The sequence below is a fragment of the Heterocephalus glaber genome, unplaced genomic scaffold (genome assembly GCF_053883595.1).
Source record: "Heterocephalus glaber isolate CG9 unplaced genomic scaffold, H.glaber_assembly_v1.0 deba00001481, whole genome shotgun sequence".
In the NCBI taxonomy this organism is placed as follows: domain Eukaryota; kingdom Metazoa; phylum Chordata; class Mammalia; order Rodentia; family Bathyergidae; genus Heterocephalus; species Heterocephalus glaber.
In genome coordinates, this window is record NW_028258317.1 from 18,290,995 (window position 1) to 18,307,947 (window position 16,953).

Genomic DNA, 16,953 nt, shown 5'->3' on the forward strand with positions numbered 1-16,953 from the left:
ACAGTACACCATTTTCACACATGTACAACACTGGTGGATGAAAAAATGTCTCATAGCAATAATATTGGATGTAGCCTCTGGTTTTACCAGCTGCATACTCTAGGACTATTATATAAGTAAAAAATCCCTCTTGTGATCCTGGAAAGTGATTAGAATGTGCAAACTGATAGAGTAGCTTTCATCTGCCTCTTAAAGGGTACCACACCACTGGAAAGTCCATTTAAGATGTTGATAGGTTTTACAAAGTTGGAATATTGGCACTGTTGAATTGGGCAACAGTTCTTCATACCTGGCTCAGAGCTACAATGCATGTAGTATATTAAAGCAGCTGACATGATGACTTTTTGTGGGCCTTCCCAGGCACTGGAGTTTTTCTGTTAATTTGCCGCACTAGGTCATAAAAGGTCTCATTAATATTTATTTTTGATTTTTCAGAAGATTCTAAGAATGCATAGGTTTTCCACTCTTGCTAGATTTTTACCTTGTTCCTTTTCTACAACTGTTTCATCTTCCAAGTCACATTTATTACCAACCAGAATCACCAGGACATCATCAGTCTCTTTAACTTGAAGAAACTGTTCTCTCAGATCTTGTAAATCATTAAATGTGAACTATGCTATGATAGAATAAACTAAAGCAAAGCCGTGTCCGTTTTTCATGTACAAATCTCTCATTGCTGAAAATTGTTCCATTCCTGTAGTATCCAAAATTTCAAGCATCTATGGCTGTGCATCTACTTCAATTTACTTTCTGTAAAAATCTTCTATCATAGGGTTCTATTTTTCAACAAAAATTCCTTAAACAAACTGTACAGTCAGAGCAGACTTTCCAACGCCTCCTGAGCCAAGAACAACTAGCTTATTCACACATGATGACCACTTGTCAAACGGAGTACCTCTCATGTTGTCACTGGGCCACCAAAGCAGCCAATGTCACCCCACACTCCCTCCTGGTCACTGCTGCCAGGCTCCAGTGCTCCTGCCGCTGTCTCCGCTGCTGCTGCCGCCACTCAGACTGGTTTACACTCCTGACTCTGGGCAGGTTTTCCTGGCTATAGTTTAATTTTTTCATTAGACTAGGTATATAAGTGAATGTTACTTATCAACTTTTCATACCTGTATTTTTTATTTGAAATTATTATTCACAATAAATATTAAATGAGACAGAAAAGGTAGTAGGAGCCTCATATATTTTAAATGTAGGCATGTCCTAGAAGAAAATGCCAAGTGACCTGCTAGAATCACAGATTCCAGAGAAGTTTGACTTTTTCTTTACTTATTTTTGTGGTACTACAGATCACATCTAGGTCCTCACCCATGCTAGGGAAGCACTGTACCACTGAGCTGCATCCCCAGCCTTGACTTTTTAAAAAATAACTATTTTAAAAAATAGAGGTGGAATTTACATACAGTAAGATGCACATATAATATTCAAGTTCGATGAATATATACAAGTAACTGATACCTGAACAAAACATAGAACATTTTTATCACCTGTAAAGTTCTGTTCTTTTTAATTAATCTCACGCCTCCATTTCCAGGTCTTATGTAACCACTGAACTGTTTTCTGTGACTGTCGATTACTTCTACGTGTTTTAGAGTGTCATAAGTATAGAATCATTACATTACATACTCTTTTATGCCTCGTTTCTGTTGGCTTAGCATAAATTTGTATATTAGTATACATTGTTGCTTGTGTCTCTAGGGTACTTTTTGCTCAATATTCTCTTCTATGGCTATATATCACAATGTGCATATCAGTAATCTTGTTGCCAGATATTTGGATTATTTCTAGTTTGAGACTATTATGAATAAAGCTGTATAAACATTCACATGCTAAGTCTTTTTTTTTGGTACCGGGGATTGAACTCGGGACCTTGCGCTTGCGAGGCAGGCACTGGAATCACTGAGCTAAAATCCCCGGCCCCCACATGCTAGTCTTTTTATGGGCATATTTTCATTTACCTCAGATTAAAAACCTAGAACAGGAATTGCTGTGCCATAGGACAGGTGTATGTTTATAAGAAAATGTTCAATGATTTTCCAGAGCAAGGGACTGCTTTATACTTCCAATACCAGTTTATGAAATGTGTAGTTCCACAACCATACCAGCAGTCTTTATTTTATCCAATAAGATCATATCTTATTATAATTTTAATCTGAATTTCCCTAATGATACTGAGGGTCTTTGCCATTTGAATAGTTTCAGTTGCTGGTCGTTTGTTTATTTATTTTTGAGACAGTCTTGCTGTGTAGCCAAGGCTGACCACAAATTCAAAATCCTCCTGCCATAGGCTGGGGATTTAGCTCAGTGGTTTGGGCTCCTGCCTCGCAAGCACAAGGTCCCGAGTTCGACACCTAGTACCAAAAAATAATTCGGTATGAAATCATCCTGCCTCAGCCTCCCAAGTGCTGGGATTATGGTTATGTGCTACCATGCCCCTGGCCTCAATTTTTCTGAGACAGGATCTCACTATGCAGGCTGTCCTCGAACTCACTGCGTAGCCCAGGCTGGCCTTGAAATCACAGTCCTCCTACCTTATCCTCCCAAGTGCTAGGATTATAGTGCACACCACCATGCCTAGCTTGTGTTCTTTTTATTGTGGTTTTGTGGAAATTCTTTTTTAAAAATTTTATGAGCCGGCTAATAAAAATATTTTTCAGCAGAGGGTTTAGCTCAGTGACACTGCGCCTGGCTTGTAAGAGCAAGGTCCTGAGTTCAATCCCCAGTACCAAAAAAAAATTTTTTTTTCAGGTACAATTTCTTTTTTTTTTTTTTTAACGGTAGCAAAGTTTTGTTAAAGGTAGAAAAAGAAACAGGCTCTGCAGAGCAAATTTGGACCAAGTAAAAGTAGGAACAGAAGTGCACCCTATAGTGTGAAGGCAGGTCACCATGCAAAAGTGACCACAGTAGCTATCAGGTACAATTTCTTTTTTTTGTTTGTTTGTGGTACTGGAGATTGAACTTGGGACCTTGTGCTTTCGAGGCAGGCAGCTTAACCACTGAGCTAAATCTCCGGCCCTAGGTATAATTTCTTATGCACAAAAGCTAGGAAATGTTATTTGAGAGAGCAAGTTTCTAAAGTAAGTTAAAATCTAAAGTGTAGTAAGATTTTTATGCCCATGTTTGTTACTTTTTTAAAAAAAGAAAAACCTCATCATTAAAATGTTATATGGCTTTCAGTCCCTTTCTATGCACTAATCTCTCTGCCCATCTCTAGCTTCCCCCTACTCCAGACACACATGGGTTTTTTGGGGGGAGTTTTCATGTTGCAAGCAGCTTCTTTTATCATTAACCCCTGTGGATGTTCAAGACCCTGCACTGCTACTTAACCACCTAATATTATGTTCATTCTGTACTTAGAAATGCGTAATTGAGTCTCACAATACTCAGGTAATCTCCTGAATCATACTATGATTGACAGTTTGGTCTCTTAACTTCCTTCTCCCCCTATTATTCTGCAGTTCTTCATACTCACACAATGTGTGCACACCCATGTATCCACGTGTAAGAATAGTGATTCTCACTTAGAATCACAGGATGCCAGGATTGGAAGGAATCTTAGAAACCAAATTACCCACCTGGCGTGGTGGCACATGCCTGTAATCCCAGCACTTGGGAGGCTGAGGCAGAAGGATTACTGCTTCATAGTGAGTTTAAGGCCAGCCTGGACTACATAGGAAGACCCTGTCTCAAAAAAAGCACAGACAAAGAAAAAACAAAGAATCCAAGATCCAAGTAATCCATTAACCTATAATGAAAGTGAAAATCCAGGCCCAGAGACACATGAAGTACCTTGCCTAAGGCTTATAATCAGTTAATGGCTGAACTAGAGACCAGAATGCAGGGTTTTTTTCCCTCAAGATTTAGCATGTCTGCCACACCAAATCTGTTCTGCTCCTGTGCCCTCTGCTCACACTGCTGCTACTCCACGGTAGAGGCTCTCTGCCTTCTCAGCTTCTGCCTCCAAGTCCTGTTCCCTATCTTGGCTTCCTCAAATACTGTACTACTTTGTTTATATTGATGTTACCTTTGTCTAAAGATACCAAAAAAGAACCCAAAAATAAATAACGTTGCTTCATTTTCATATGACTAGTTACTACCATCCTATTTATCATATGATCTTCTATTACTTACTCCATTTATTTTAATTCTCTATGACTTTCACCAAATTTATCACTCCAGATTAAGATAAAATCTTCTCTAGGATCCTCTAAAGCACCCAGCAGGGGGTGGGAACTCAAATGCTTGTTGGCCATGTGGTTTCCTAAAAGTCATTTTCTTACCTTTCAGAGTTGTTTTATGTTGTCTTACAGTTCTATGAAAAATTCCAATAAGAAAACACACACTGATTTGAGAATATCATTACCTCTTCCTATGTTTTAATAATGTAAAGCCCTCCTCTCTTTAAAGAATTACATATTTATAGCTGAAGTTTTGTCAAGGATTCTGTTTCTACCTGACTTTATCACTAAAAATCTATATGTAAATTAGCACTTCTCTTAATATGCATAAATGATTTGAATTATTCTTCCCACAGAGGCAATGCCACTTGCTTTGCATATGGACAGACAGGTGCTGGAAAAACCTACACTATGATAGGAACCCATCAGAACCCAGGACTGTATGCTTTGGCTGCCAAAGATATCTTCAGACAACTGGAAGTGTCCCAGCCAAGAAGGCACCTCTTTGTGTGGATCAGCTTCTATGAAATCTACTGTGGTCAGCTTTATGACCTCCTAAATAGAAGGAAAAGGTAGTGGCATGTGAATGGGAACCTGTAGATCTGTTCATCATTGGTTAAGCCAGAGCCCCCACAAAAGCATTTTAATCACATGGGCTTTAATACTAACGCTCTTTTGTGAAACAAGAATCTCCCACATCAGATACATATTTTTAAACTTTAGAGAAAAATGTAAATTTGTCTTTGTTTTGTTTTGTTTTTTGGTACTGGGGATCAAATTCAGGACCTTACGCTTGTGAGGCAGGTGGCGCAACCACTGAGCTAAATCCCCGGCCCTGTTTTGTTGTTTTTTAAACAGAGTAGCTATATAGCCCAGGTTGGCTTCAAACTTGGCAGTCCTTCTGCTTTAGCCTCCCCAGTGCTGAGATTGTAGACATGTTCCACTGCAACCAGCTCCACTAATATTTTTTTATTCAATGTATTATTTTATTTTTATTAGTACTTACTTGCAGTGTATAATGATTACATTCATTGTGGGGAGTTGGTACATGTCCATAACACATCTTAATTCTTTTTACTCCTCCTGTCCCACCATCTTTGTCCCCTTCCCATTTGCAAAAACTCTATCTCTCTTTTTCCTATTATCTGTCTTTTATTATGCTCTGTAAATTATTTATACCTTGAGTTTCTAATAAGAGAAACCATGCAATATTTAAACTTGTATGCCTGATTTATTTCACTTATTATTGTCTCAAGGTGCATCCATTTTCCTTCAAATGACAAAAGTTTATCCTTATTTATGGCAGTATAGTTCTCCATTGTATATAAATAGCGCATTTTCTTTATCCATTCATCTGTTGAAAGACATACAAGCTGCTTCCAAGATTTAGCTATTATGAGTTGTGCTGCTATAAGCATGAGTATATATGTATCACTGTAATATGATGTCTTTAACTCTTTCAGGGAGATACCTAGGAGAGGAATAGCTGGGTTGCATGGAATTTCTATTTTTAGTTTTTTGAGGTATCTACACACTGGTTTCCATTGTGGTTGTACTAGTGTACATTTTCACTAACAGTGAAGAAGGAATCCTTTTCCCCCCACAGCTTTGCCAACATTTGTTATTATTTGATTTCTCAGTGATAGCCCTTCTTTCTGGAGTGAGATGGCATCTCAATGTTGTTTTAATTTGCTATTTCTCTAATGGCCAGAGATGTTGAACATGTTTTCATGTACATATTTATTGGCCATTTGTACTTCTTTTTCTGAGAAGTTTCTCTTTATTGCAGTTCCCCATTTCTTGATTGAGTCTTTTATTGGGGAGTCTAATGTTTTTTTATTTCTTTATATATTCTAGATATTAGTCCTCTGTCCAAGGAGTATCTAGCAAAAATTTTTCCCATTCTGTAGGTTGACTCTTCACTCTGTTGGTCATTTCCTTTGCTTTGCAGAAGCTTTTTATTTTATATAATACCATTTGTTAATTCTTTTCTCTTTTTTGATACAGAGTGTTGCTGTGTAGTTCAGGCCAGCTTGAATGCATTATGTGGTGATCCTCCTGCCTCAGCCTCCCAAGTGCTGGGGTTACAGGCATGCGTCACCACACCTGGCCCTATTTGTTGATTCTTTTTTTTTTTTTCTTTTTTTGCTGTCAATGGTTTATCTTCTTCCCCCCTCCATTAAGTTTATTGGTACATTTTAGGTATAAAATACAATTATATTCATCATTGGGATCTTGTACCATTACATGAGTCTCTTGGTTCTTATTTTTTTTTCCCCTGCCCTTGCCCTTCCTTCACCCCCTCCACCCTTCCCTATTTGCAAAGACCTTGTTTCCTTTTTTTTCCTCTTCTCATATTTTTTTCTTTCCCTTTTTTCCCTTCCCCTACCCCTCCCAATTCCCCTGTTCTTTTAAGATCTAGGAGACATTACCACAGATTTTACAGAATTTAAAAGGATATAGAAAGCATATTACAAAAATCTTTTTGGAAATAAATTTGACAACTTCTAAGAAGTAACTTGGAAGACAAATTAATGAAACTAACTCTGGAGGAAATATAAAATTTGAATAGCACCTATTAAAGAAAGTATATTCCTAGCTTGAAAACCTACCTGTATGACAACAGCAGGCTCATAAACATTTTAACTGATAAATTATATCAAACATTTAAAGCAGAGAAAAGAAGGAACACTTCTCCCCTCATTTTAGGAAATCAACATTGTGCTAATCTGAAAACTGGATAAAGATAATAGAAGAAAAAAGTATGAACATAGATAGAAATTTGTTTAACAAAACAAACTATTAGAAGTCAGATCTGACAGGATGTAGAAAGTGGTTTTGTTATAGGGATGGCAGTGTTGGTTCAGCGTTGGAAGATCCACCCCCAAAAGTCATCATTTTAACAGAGGAAAGGAGAAAGCCATATGATCCTGTCACTAGTTGGAGAAAGAATATTGGACTAAATTCTACAGCTGTTCATGGTAAAATCTATCAGGAGACTAGAAGTAGGACAGAACCTTCTCAACAGATCAAAGACATGTACTCCATACTTCCAACAAAAACTCCTTCTATGAATGGAGATGATACAATGCTTTCTCCCAAAAGTGGGGAACAAGGGCATATATGCCTACTCTTCATCTGTCCATTAGACTTTGAAACATAGGTCTAAACCAAAATAGTCTGGCAATAAAATGACACAACTAAGGTAGGATTGGCATGGCAGAAGCAAAATCTTTATATGTAGATGAAATGATCATCTACAGAGAAAATACTAAAAAATCTCTAGGAACCCCTAGAACTTGTATTTGAATTTAGCAGGATTCGAAAACACAAGGTATATATAAAAATTCAAGTCTGTGTATACTTGCTATAAATGAAGAACTGGATATTGAAATTTAAAAGTTATGTAGGAGTACAAAGGACCCAGAAAAGACAAAAACAAAAACAGTGTTGGAAGACACTTAGCACCCAATTTTAAGACTTCTTCTAAAGCTACAGTAATAAAGGCAATGTTGGTGTAAGAAAAGACATATAGATCATTTGAATAAAACAGAATCTAGAAATAGAACCACACATGTATGGTCCACTGAGTTTTGAAAGATTATTATTATTTTTTTGTATTAAATTCTTTTATTGGTACATTGTAGGTATACAACACAATTACATTTCTCATTGGGAATTGTACCTTTATATAATGCATCTTGGTTCTTATTTTTTCCCCATTCCTAGCCCTCCCTTCACGCCCTCCACCCTTTCCTATTTACAAAGACTTTATTTCCATTTTTTCCATTTCTCATCATGTTTTCCTTTCCCTTCTTTCATTTCCCCTGTGCCTCCCACTACCCCTACCCCTTTGGACCTTTTATTCCAATTTTACATTATCGATTATTCATTCTAATAATTGGTACATTTTAGATATACAATATAATGACATTCATCATTGGAAATTTGCACCTTTACATAGTCTCTCTTGGTTCTTGTTTTTCCCCCTTGCCCAGCCCTTCCTTCAACCCCTCCAGCCCGCCCTATTTACAAAGATTTTGTTCCTATTTTTCCGTTTTCTCATATTAATCCCATTCCCTTCTATCCTTTCCCTTAGCCCCCCGACTTCCTTCCCCTTTGCTCCTTTTCTTCCTATTGAAAGATTATTTATCATTAGCATTTTATAGAATATAAACTCGATTCAAGAGCCGAGGAAGACATAGTGTCTTCAGCAAACGGCACTGGAACACCTGGTATCCATATATAAAAAATTAACCTCAACCTTTTTTTTCCATACATGAAAATAACTTGAAGGGATCTATGAACCTAAATAAGAAATCCTAAAAGTATAAAATTTTAAGAAGAAATTATAAGGGAAAATATTTATGAATTCTGGGTAGGCAAGAGCTACCTAGGATACAAAAAACATGATGTATAAAAGAAAAAAAATTGAGAAATGAGATTCCATCAGAATTTAGAACTTTCAATGACATCATTAAAATGAAAAGTAGTCCTTAAACAGACCATATTTGCAATGCATATAACCTATGAGCAGAATATATAAAGAATTCTTAGAGCTCATTAATAGACAAACCATTAAAAATGTAGACATAAGAAGATGATAAATAGGGCTGGGGATTTAGCTCAGTGGTTTCACTGCCTGCTGCACAAGCTCAAGGACCCAAGTTTGAGCCCCGGTACCAAAAAAAAAAAAAAAAGATAGAGAGGAGATGATAAATAGCCAGTATAGCACAAGGAATGGTGTGCAATTCTAGAATCAGAAAAATACTAATCATTACAATAATAAGATTGAATTATACACTCATTAGGGAGATGAAGTTAAAAGTTTTAAAAGCCTTGTCATGACTTTTTCTTTTTGTTGGATTCTCTCACTTTGCGCTTAATTTGTCACGCCCAATGGATTCACTCTGCTGGGTTTCCTGGGGTTGTGATCCTCATTGTCCTTTCCTAAGGTATTGTCTAAAATTTTTTGGTGTGCCAGTTTGTTATTCATGAAGTTCCTGAGGTGCTCTTTATCATGAAAGCATCTTATTTCTCCATCAGTTTTGAAAGATAGTTTTGCAGGGTACATCAATCTGGGTTGTAGGCTGTTTTCCCTTAGGGCTTGAAGTACATCACTCCAAGCTCTTCTTGCCTTGAGGGTTTGCATTGAGAAGTCTGCTGTGATTCTGATGGCTTTCCTTTGTATGTGATTTGTTTCTTTTCTCTCGCTGCTTGTAGAATTTTATTCTTCTGTTGGATTTCTGGAATCCTAACTATTATATGTCTATGTGTAGATTTTTTTTTTGATCAAGGCTATTTGGAGTCCTATATGCCTCACTTATCTGTATGTCAAGTTCTTTTCCCCTCCTTGGGAAGTTTTCTGCCATCACTTCTGTGAGCAGTTTTTTAATGTCATCTGCACTCTCTCCTGTTTCTTCATTGACTCCAATCAGTCTTATGTTATTCTTCTTTGCATCGTCTAGCAGCTGCTGGATTGATTTCTCATGTTCCCTTACAATTTTAAAGCAGTTTTTCTTTTCCTGGTCACTAATTGCAATCTTATCTTTTATATGTGAAATTCTATCCTCACATTGGTTCATTCTGCTGTGCAGACTTTCGATGGAGTTTTTAATCTCCTGGAAATCTGTTTGCATCTGTTTTATGGATTCCATTTGTTTCCTATGTTGGGATTCCATCATGTTCCTCAGATCCTTTATTTTTTTTTATCTGTGTCCTCTCTAGATTTATTAATCATGTCTTGCACCATGAGCACAATGTTTGCTGTTATCTGAGTAATTATTTCTGATTTCCTTTTTCCCAGATCCTCTTTTGTTGCCAGTTCAGAGAGTCCAGGTGGTTGAGTATCAGATTGTTCCATCTCGTTTCCCTTTGGGGTTGCTGTAGGTGATCTGGAAGTCTGTTTTTGAGGCTTATGTGTCTTCTTATTTCCACGGGGGGGGGGGGTGTTACTTCTGGTGCCCACGTGGCTCACCTTCTCTGCTCTAGGAGCTTGGGATGGCAGCGGGGGAGCTTCCTTCCGGGTGCTGGGACTGGCTGAGCTTCACTGCCCTAGGAGCCTGGAATGGAGCCAGGGGAGCTTCCTTCCGGGTGCTGGGACCGTCTGAGTTTCATTGCCCCAGGAGCCTGGGATGGAGGCGGGGAGCTTCCTTCCTGGTGCTGGGACCGGCTGAGCTCCACTGCCCCCTGCCTTCTTTTCCTGTATGTATCCCTTTTATTTCTTTCTCTCCCTAGTGCTCTGGCGGATGCTTCATGTGCTGTATTGAACAGGAGTGTCTTATTCCTGATTTTAGAGGTAAATCTTTTGGCTTTTCCCCATTTAATATGATGTTGGCTGTTGGTTTATCATAAGCAGTTTTTATCAGATTGAGGTAAGGTTCTTCTATTTCTATTTTCTTCAGGGTTTTTATTGTGAATGGATGTTAGATTTTGTTAAAGGCCTTTTTTACCTCTATTGAGATGATATGTTTTTGTACTAGCTTGTATTTTATATGGTATATTACATTTATTGATTTACATATATTGAACTATCCCTCCATCCCTGGGATGAAGCTTACTTGGTCATGATGTATGATCTTTTTGATGATTTGTTGCATTCTGTTTGCCAGTATCTTCTTAAGAATTTTTGCATCTTTGTTCATTAAAGAGGCTGGCCTATAGTTTTCTTTTTGATTTGGATCCTTGTCTGGTTTTCAATCAGGGTAATACTAGCTTTAGGTGTACTCCTTCCTTTTCAATATAATTGTGTTTGAGGAGTATTGGCATTATATCCTCCCTGAAGCTCTTATAGAATTCAGTGGTGAATCCATCAGATTCTGGGCTTTTCTTAATTGGTAGGGTTTTTTAAATTATTGCTTCAATTTCATTGCCTGTTACTGGATTATTTAGGCTTTTATACATTCTTGAGTTTCAGTAGTTCATATATATAGGAATCTGTCCATTTCTTCTGAATTCTCCAGTTTATTGGAGTATAAGTTTTTGAAGTAGTGATTTAAAATCTTTTGGATTTTGGCTGTGTCTGTTCTGATTGTGCCTTTTTAATTTCTAATTGCATTGATCTGGGTCTTTTCTTTCCCTTTTTTTTTTTTCTTGGTAAGATTGGCTAGGGATTTGTCTGTTTTGTTTATTCTTTCAAATAACCAGCTCTTTGATTAATTCTTCATATTGTGTTTTTAGTCTCAATTTCATTAATTTCTGCTCTGATCTTTACAATTTCCTTCCTTGTAATGTTGCTTTAGATTTGGATTGTTCTTGTTTTTCTAGGACCTTGAAGTTCATCATTAGGTTATTTATTTGGGCTTTCTGTTTTTCTGATGGGCATTCACAGCTATGAGTTTACCTCTTAGGACTGCTTTCACTGTATCTCATAGGTTCTGATATGTGGTACTGGCATTTTGTTTGATTCTAGGAACTGTCTGACTTCTTTGATTTCTTCTGTGACCCATTAATTATTTAAGAGTGTATTGTTTAATCTTCATGCGTTTCCATAATTTCTGTAGTTTCTTTTGCCATTGATTTCTAGTTTCATTTCACACTGTGATCTAATAACATGCTTGGGAGAATTCAGGTTCTTTTGTATTTACTTCTGTATGCTTTATGGGTTAGTATGTGGTCTATTTTGGTGAAAGTTTCATGTGCTGCTAAAAAGAATATTCTGCTGTTGGAGGGACTACTCTGTACATACCTATTAAGTCCATTTGTTTGAAGGTTTGATTCAACTCTGATATTTCTTTGTTGGTTTCTGTTGTTGTTGTTGTTGTTGTTTTGTCATTGATCTATTTATGACACTGAGGTATTGAGATCCTCCAGTATAATTGTGTTGATGTTTATCTGATACCAGTAGTGTTTGTTTTATGAAGCTGAATGCACTAGTGTTTGTAGCATATATATTTATAGTTGTTTTCCTGTTGAATTGTTCCCCTAACCGATATGTGCTGACCTTTTTGTCTCTTCTGATCAGCTTTGAATTGAAATCCACTTTGTCTGAAAATAGGAAAGCTACTCTTGCTTGTTTTGGGGCTCCTGTTGTATGTTGTCCATCCTTTGACTTTTAATCTATGAGTATCTTTAAAAAAATTTTTTTTAAATTTTATTGGTACATTTTAGATATACATAATAACATTCATCATAGGAAATTTGTACTTGTATGTGATATATCTTGGTTCTAGTTTTTCCATTCCCCTCCCCTCCTTAATGAGTATTTTTTTGGATTAAATGTGTTTTTGTATACAGCATATCATCCAGTCTGCCAATCTCTGTCCTCTGGTTGGGGAGTTGAGACCATTCACATTAAAAGTTATTACTGAGGGCCAGGGATTTAGCTCAGTGGTTTCCCCACCTGCTGCACAAGCGCAAGGACCCGAGTTTGATCCCCGGTACCAAAAAAAAAAAAAAATTCTTCGGGCCGGGGATTTAGCTCAGTGGTTCTGGTGCCTGCCTCGCAAGCACAAGGTCCCGAGTTCAATCCCCAGTACCAAAAAAAAAAAGTTATTACTGAAAAGGACTGACTTATTCTTTTTATTGCATTATTTTCCTATTGCTGATTCTTTTTTTTTCCCCGTCTTGTTTAAACTGCTCACCCTGCCTGATGCTATTAGACTTTTTGGCATTGTTGACTTCATTGTTTCTTTCCAGAATATCCTTGAGAAGTTTTTGTAGTGCTGGTTTGGTGGTTATAAGTTTCTTAAGGTTTTCTTTTGTCATTCTGTCATGGAAATACCTTTTTTTTTTTCCTTCTGTCTTTACTGTCTTTGCCCAAACAAACAGAAATACCTTATTTCTCCATCAGTTTTGAGAGATACATTTGCAGGATATATCAGTCTGGATTGGAAGTTGTTTTCTTTTAGGGATTGAAATACTTCACTCCAAGCTCTTCTTGCCTTTACAATTTATGTTGAGCCCGGGATTTAGCTCAGTGGTTCCTTCACTTGCCTCACAAGCGCAAGGTCTGGAGTTCAATCCCCAGTACCAAATAAAATTTATGTTGAGACATCTGCTATAGTTCTAATGCATTTACTTTTTTTAAAAAAATTTTATTTATTTTAGCCAGGCGTGGTGGTGCATGCCTGTAATCCCAACACTCAAGAGGCTGAGGCAGGAGAATTGCCACAAGTTTGAGGCCAGCCTGGGCTACATAGGGAGCTCAACGCAGGCTGGAACTACACAGCAAGATCTTGTTTAAAAAAAAAAGGTTTTTTTTGTGTTTGGTACCAGGTATCAAACTCAGGACCTTGTGCTTGCAAGGTAGGCACAGTGCCACTGAGCTAAATCCCTGGCCCTTAATTTTTTATTTTATTTATTTATTCATTTATTTTGGTTTTTTGAGACAGAGTTTCACTATGTAGTACAGGCTTGACTCAGCCTCCCAAATGCTGGTATTACAGGCATGTGCCACTATACCCAGCGGGTTTACCTTTATAAGTGATTTTTTGCTTTTCTCTAACAGCTTTTAAGGTTTTGTCCTTGTGTTGGACCGCTGGGATTTGTATTATTATGTAGTGTGGAGTTCTTTTCTCTCTCTTTTTTGGGGGGGGGAGGAGGTGTGCCGGGGATTGAGCTCAGGACCTTGGACTTGCCAGGCAGGTGTGGTGCCACTGAGCTACATCCCTGGCCCAAGAAGTTCTTTTCTGATTGTGGCTATTTATAGTTCCTATATGTGTCACTTATCTGTATATTAATTTCTTTCCCCATATTTGAAAAGTTTTCTGCTATTCTTTAAACAGGGTTTTTATAACATTTGTGCCATCTGCTGGGTTTTTTTCACTAATGTCACTAGTCTTCTTTGCAACATCTCACAGCTGTTGGATCTGTTTTTCCATGATCTCTTGTTGTTTTTAAGGCATCTCTGTGCATATGTTCATCTGCATTGGCCCTGTCTTCTAGTCTGATTCTCTGTCCTCACATTGGTCACTTTTGCTGCCTTTAGTTTCAATAGAATTTTTTTATCTCCTGAATTTCTGTTTGGTACTTTTTTCTTTCTTTCTTTTTTTTTTTGGTACCAGGGATCAAACTCAGGACCTTGCACTTGCAAGGCAGGTGCAATGCCACTGAGCTAAATCCCCAGCCTGTTTGGTACCTTTTTATGGACTAATTCTTTGCAAAACTGGTCATTCATGTTTTCTATCATTTTGTGTAAGTCAGCTAGCTTTTTATGAATGTTTTCTGTAAGCTCATTTATCATTTAATTATCTGTTTAGTTAAATCATTTTTGAGCTCTCGGAGCACCTTATTGATCTGGTTTTTTGTCTCCCTTTTGTCATTTCATATAACTCAGCTGTTTAGGGTCCCCCCCCCAACCCGGTACTGGGGATTGAACTCAGGACCTTGAGCTTGCATACCACTGGGCTACATCCCTGGCCTTCAGCTGTTTAGCTTTTTATTTTCTCCCCATCAATGTCCCTTGGATGAGCTTTGAGAGAGTTGGAAATTTTTGGAAGCATTTTGTTGCCTTGTCTTTTCTCTTTTTTTTTTTCCTTGTGCAGAGGTTTGCAGGTCAATTATAGTGTAAAGACTTTGTTACTAGTATGGAGATCTCTTTAGTTAGTGTGTGCTTTTCAGTAGTGCACTCTGGACATGGCTAACTATAGGCCTTTGCTTCTGTCCCAAGATTCAACCTCCTCTGTTAATTTGAGAGGATAAGGTGCAGTGTAATTGGCCCAGGACCCAGTTCTTTGGAAATGAGCCCCAGTATTGTTAATGACACAAAGACAAACCAGATAATTGACATTCAGTGAAAACTAATTAATAGCAACAAGTATGCCACCCTAGCAGTAGCAATAAAATCAACAACAATATTAGTAGAATCAAAGACAGAATGAATATTGACAGACCATAGAACCAATAGCTACCACTGTACCACCCTTAACTATAAAAAAGAGATTTATAATTTAGACACAAAAAGAAACCAAATATTGACATACAGCAAATATTTACTAAATGTAACAACTATATCACCATTAAGAATAGAAAAAAATTCACTGGGCATGGTGGTGAATGCCTGTAATCCCAGCATTTGGGAGGCTGAGGCAGGAGGATCACCTCAAGTTTGAGGCCAGCCTGGGCCACATAGTGAGTTCAAGGCCAGCCTGGTCTACATATTGAGACCCTGTCTCAGAAACAACAACAAAAACAATAAAGAATTCAACAAAAGTAACATGATGTTAACTAAATATCTAAAGATTAATAGTAATCTAGGGCCGGGGATTTAGCTCAGTGGTTCCGGCGCCTGCCTCGAAAGTGCAAGGTCCTGAGTTTGATCCCCGGTACCAAAAAAAAACAAACAGTAACCTAGTAAATGACCAGGCATGGTGATGCACACCTGTAATCCCTGCACTGAGGAGACTGAGGCAGGAGGATTCCCATGAGTTCTAGGCCAGCCTGAACTACAAAGTGAGCCCTTATCTTAAAAAAAAAATAACACTAGTAATGATGGAGTAGGTAGGGAATAGAAGAATGAAAGTAGCCTAAAACTTGAAAAATAAAAAGAGGAGGAGGTTAGAAAATTGAGATAAAGGATCCTATTAAGGAGTAAAAGAAACTTAATAGAATTAGATAAAAATAAATAAATAAAAAAAAGAAAACTTTTAGGGGGATCTATGTCTAGCCCACACCCTCTCTGCAACTGTCTCGTGTGCCCATCTCCCACCCAGTCCATGTGATAGGGTGACACCAGAAACTCTGAAGTGTAGTTGCTCTATAATTGTTCTGTGGTTCAGTCTTAACCTCTTCCCAAACTGGCTCACATATGGCAGGCACTGCCCTGGATTTCTTTTCCAACTCTCCCCTGCCTTGTGGAAGAAGTCACTTTCAGAGTAAAACCCCATTCTGTTTTTGCAGTTTGCAATAGTTTTTACAGTTTGCTTGCCCTGCTGGCCAGTCTATTGTTTCTTCCTGGCTCTGCCGACCTCTCTGGGGTTGCCTTGTTAGCAGAGGCAGGTGCTTCTCTCTAGGAACCGGTGTCAGCTTTGCAGGCTGCTTTGTTCTTCTCTCTGCATTGTGCTTAGCTTCTCTAGCTTCTCTGTAGTTTCTAGTTTGCCTATCAGCTCCCCCATGATTCTAAGAGATCTTCTTTCTTCTTTGTTCTCCCCCCCACTTCTTCTTCTGTTGTTACTGTTTTCCAAGTGTCTCAAGTCTAGGTCCTGAAGAGGCTGTATTTGTTTTTGGGTTTTGGGTTTGTTGAGGTTTTTTTGGTACCGGGGATCGAATTCGGGACCTTGCACTTTCGAGGCAGGTGGCAGCACCACTGGGCTAAATCCCTAGCCTTGTTTTTTTGTTTTTTGAAGCAGGGTCTCACTGTGTAGTTCACTGTAGTCTTGAACTCACTGTGTTAACCAGGCTGGCCTTGAACTTGTGGTGTTCTTGCCTCAGCCTCCTGAGTGCTGGGACTATAGGCGTGTGCCACTACCCCTGGCCTCAAAGAGACCGTATTTTTGTCTAGTTTTTCTGTTACTGTTTTTGGAGGATTGGGGTTGTTTTGTTTTGTTCTGTTTTGTTTGAGGCAGGATCTTGCTATGTATTCCAGGCTGGCCTTGAACTCATGGCAATCTTCCTGTCTCAGCCTCCCAAGTGCTGGGATTACAGCATGTGCTACCATGCCCAATTGTCTGGTTGTTTTTGAATGCAGTTCTTTACCCAGATTATAGCACTGTATATTTGCATCATTTAATTGTAGTTGGGGGATGGGCATATACTAATTCCTGGGCTTGAAGCTTCTCTGAGGCTTTCTAGGGAAGACTCATACTTACTCTGCAAGTATCTCAGGCTGAGG

At 38.2% G+C, this 16,953-nt stretch overlaps 1 protein-coding gene and 1 pseudogene across 3 annotated transcripts in view; one reads left to right on the top strand and one right to left on the bottom strand.

Annotated features, from left to right (window-relative positions):
* Positions 1-16,953, top strand: part of Kif24 (kinesin family member 24) — a 99,218-nt gene that overhangs the window by 46,919 nt on the left and 35,346 nt on the right. For all 3 annotated transcript variants that reach the window (XM_021252972.2, XM_013069672.3, XM_021252973.2), the window contains exon 5: positions 4,541-4,756. In XM_021252972.2, coding sequence (XP_021108631.1) covers positions 4,541-4,756 — 216 coding nt within the window. The remainder of the gene's footprint in view (positions 1-4,540; positions 4,757-16,953) is intronic.
* Positions 255-944, bottom strand: LOC106008805 (ras-related protein Rap-1b pseudogene; annotated as a pseudogene).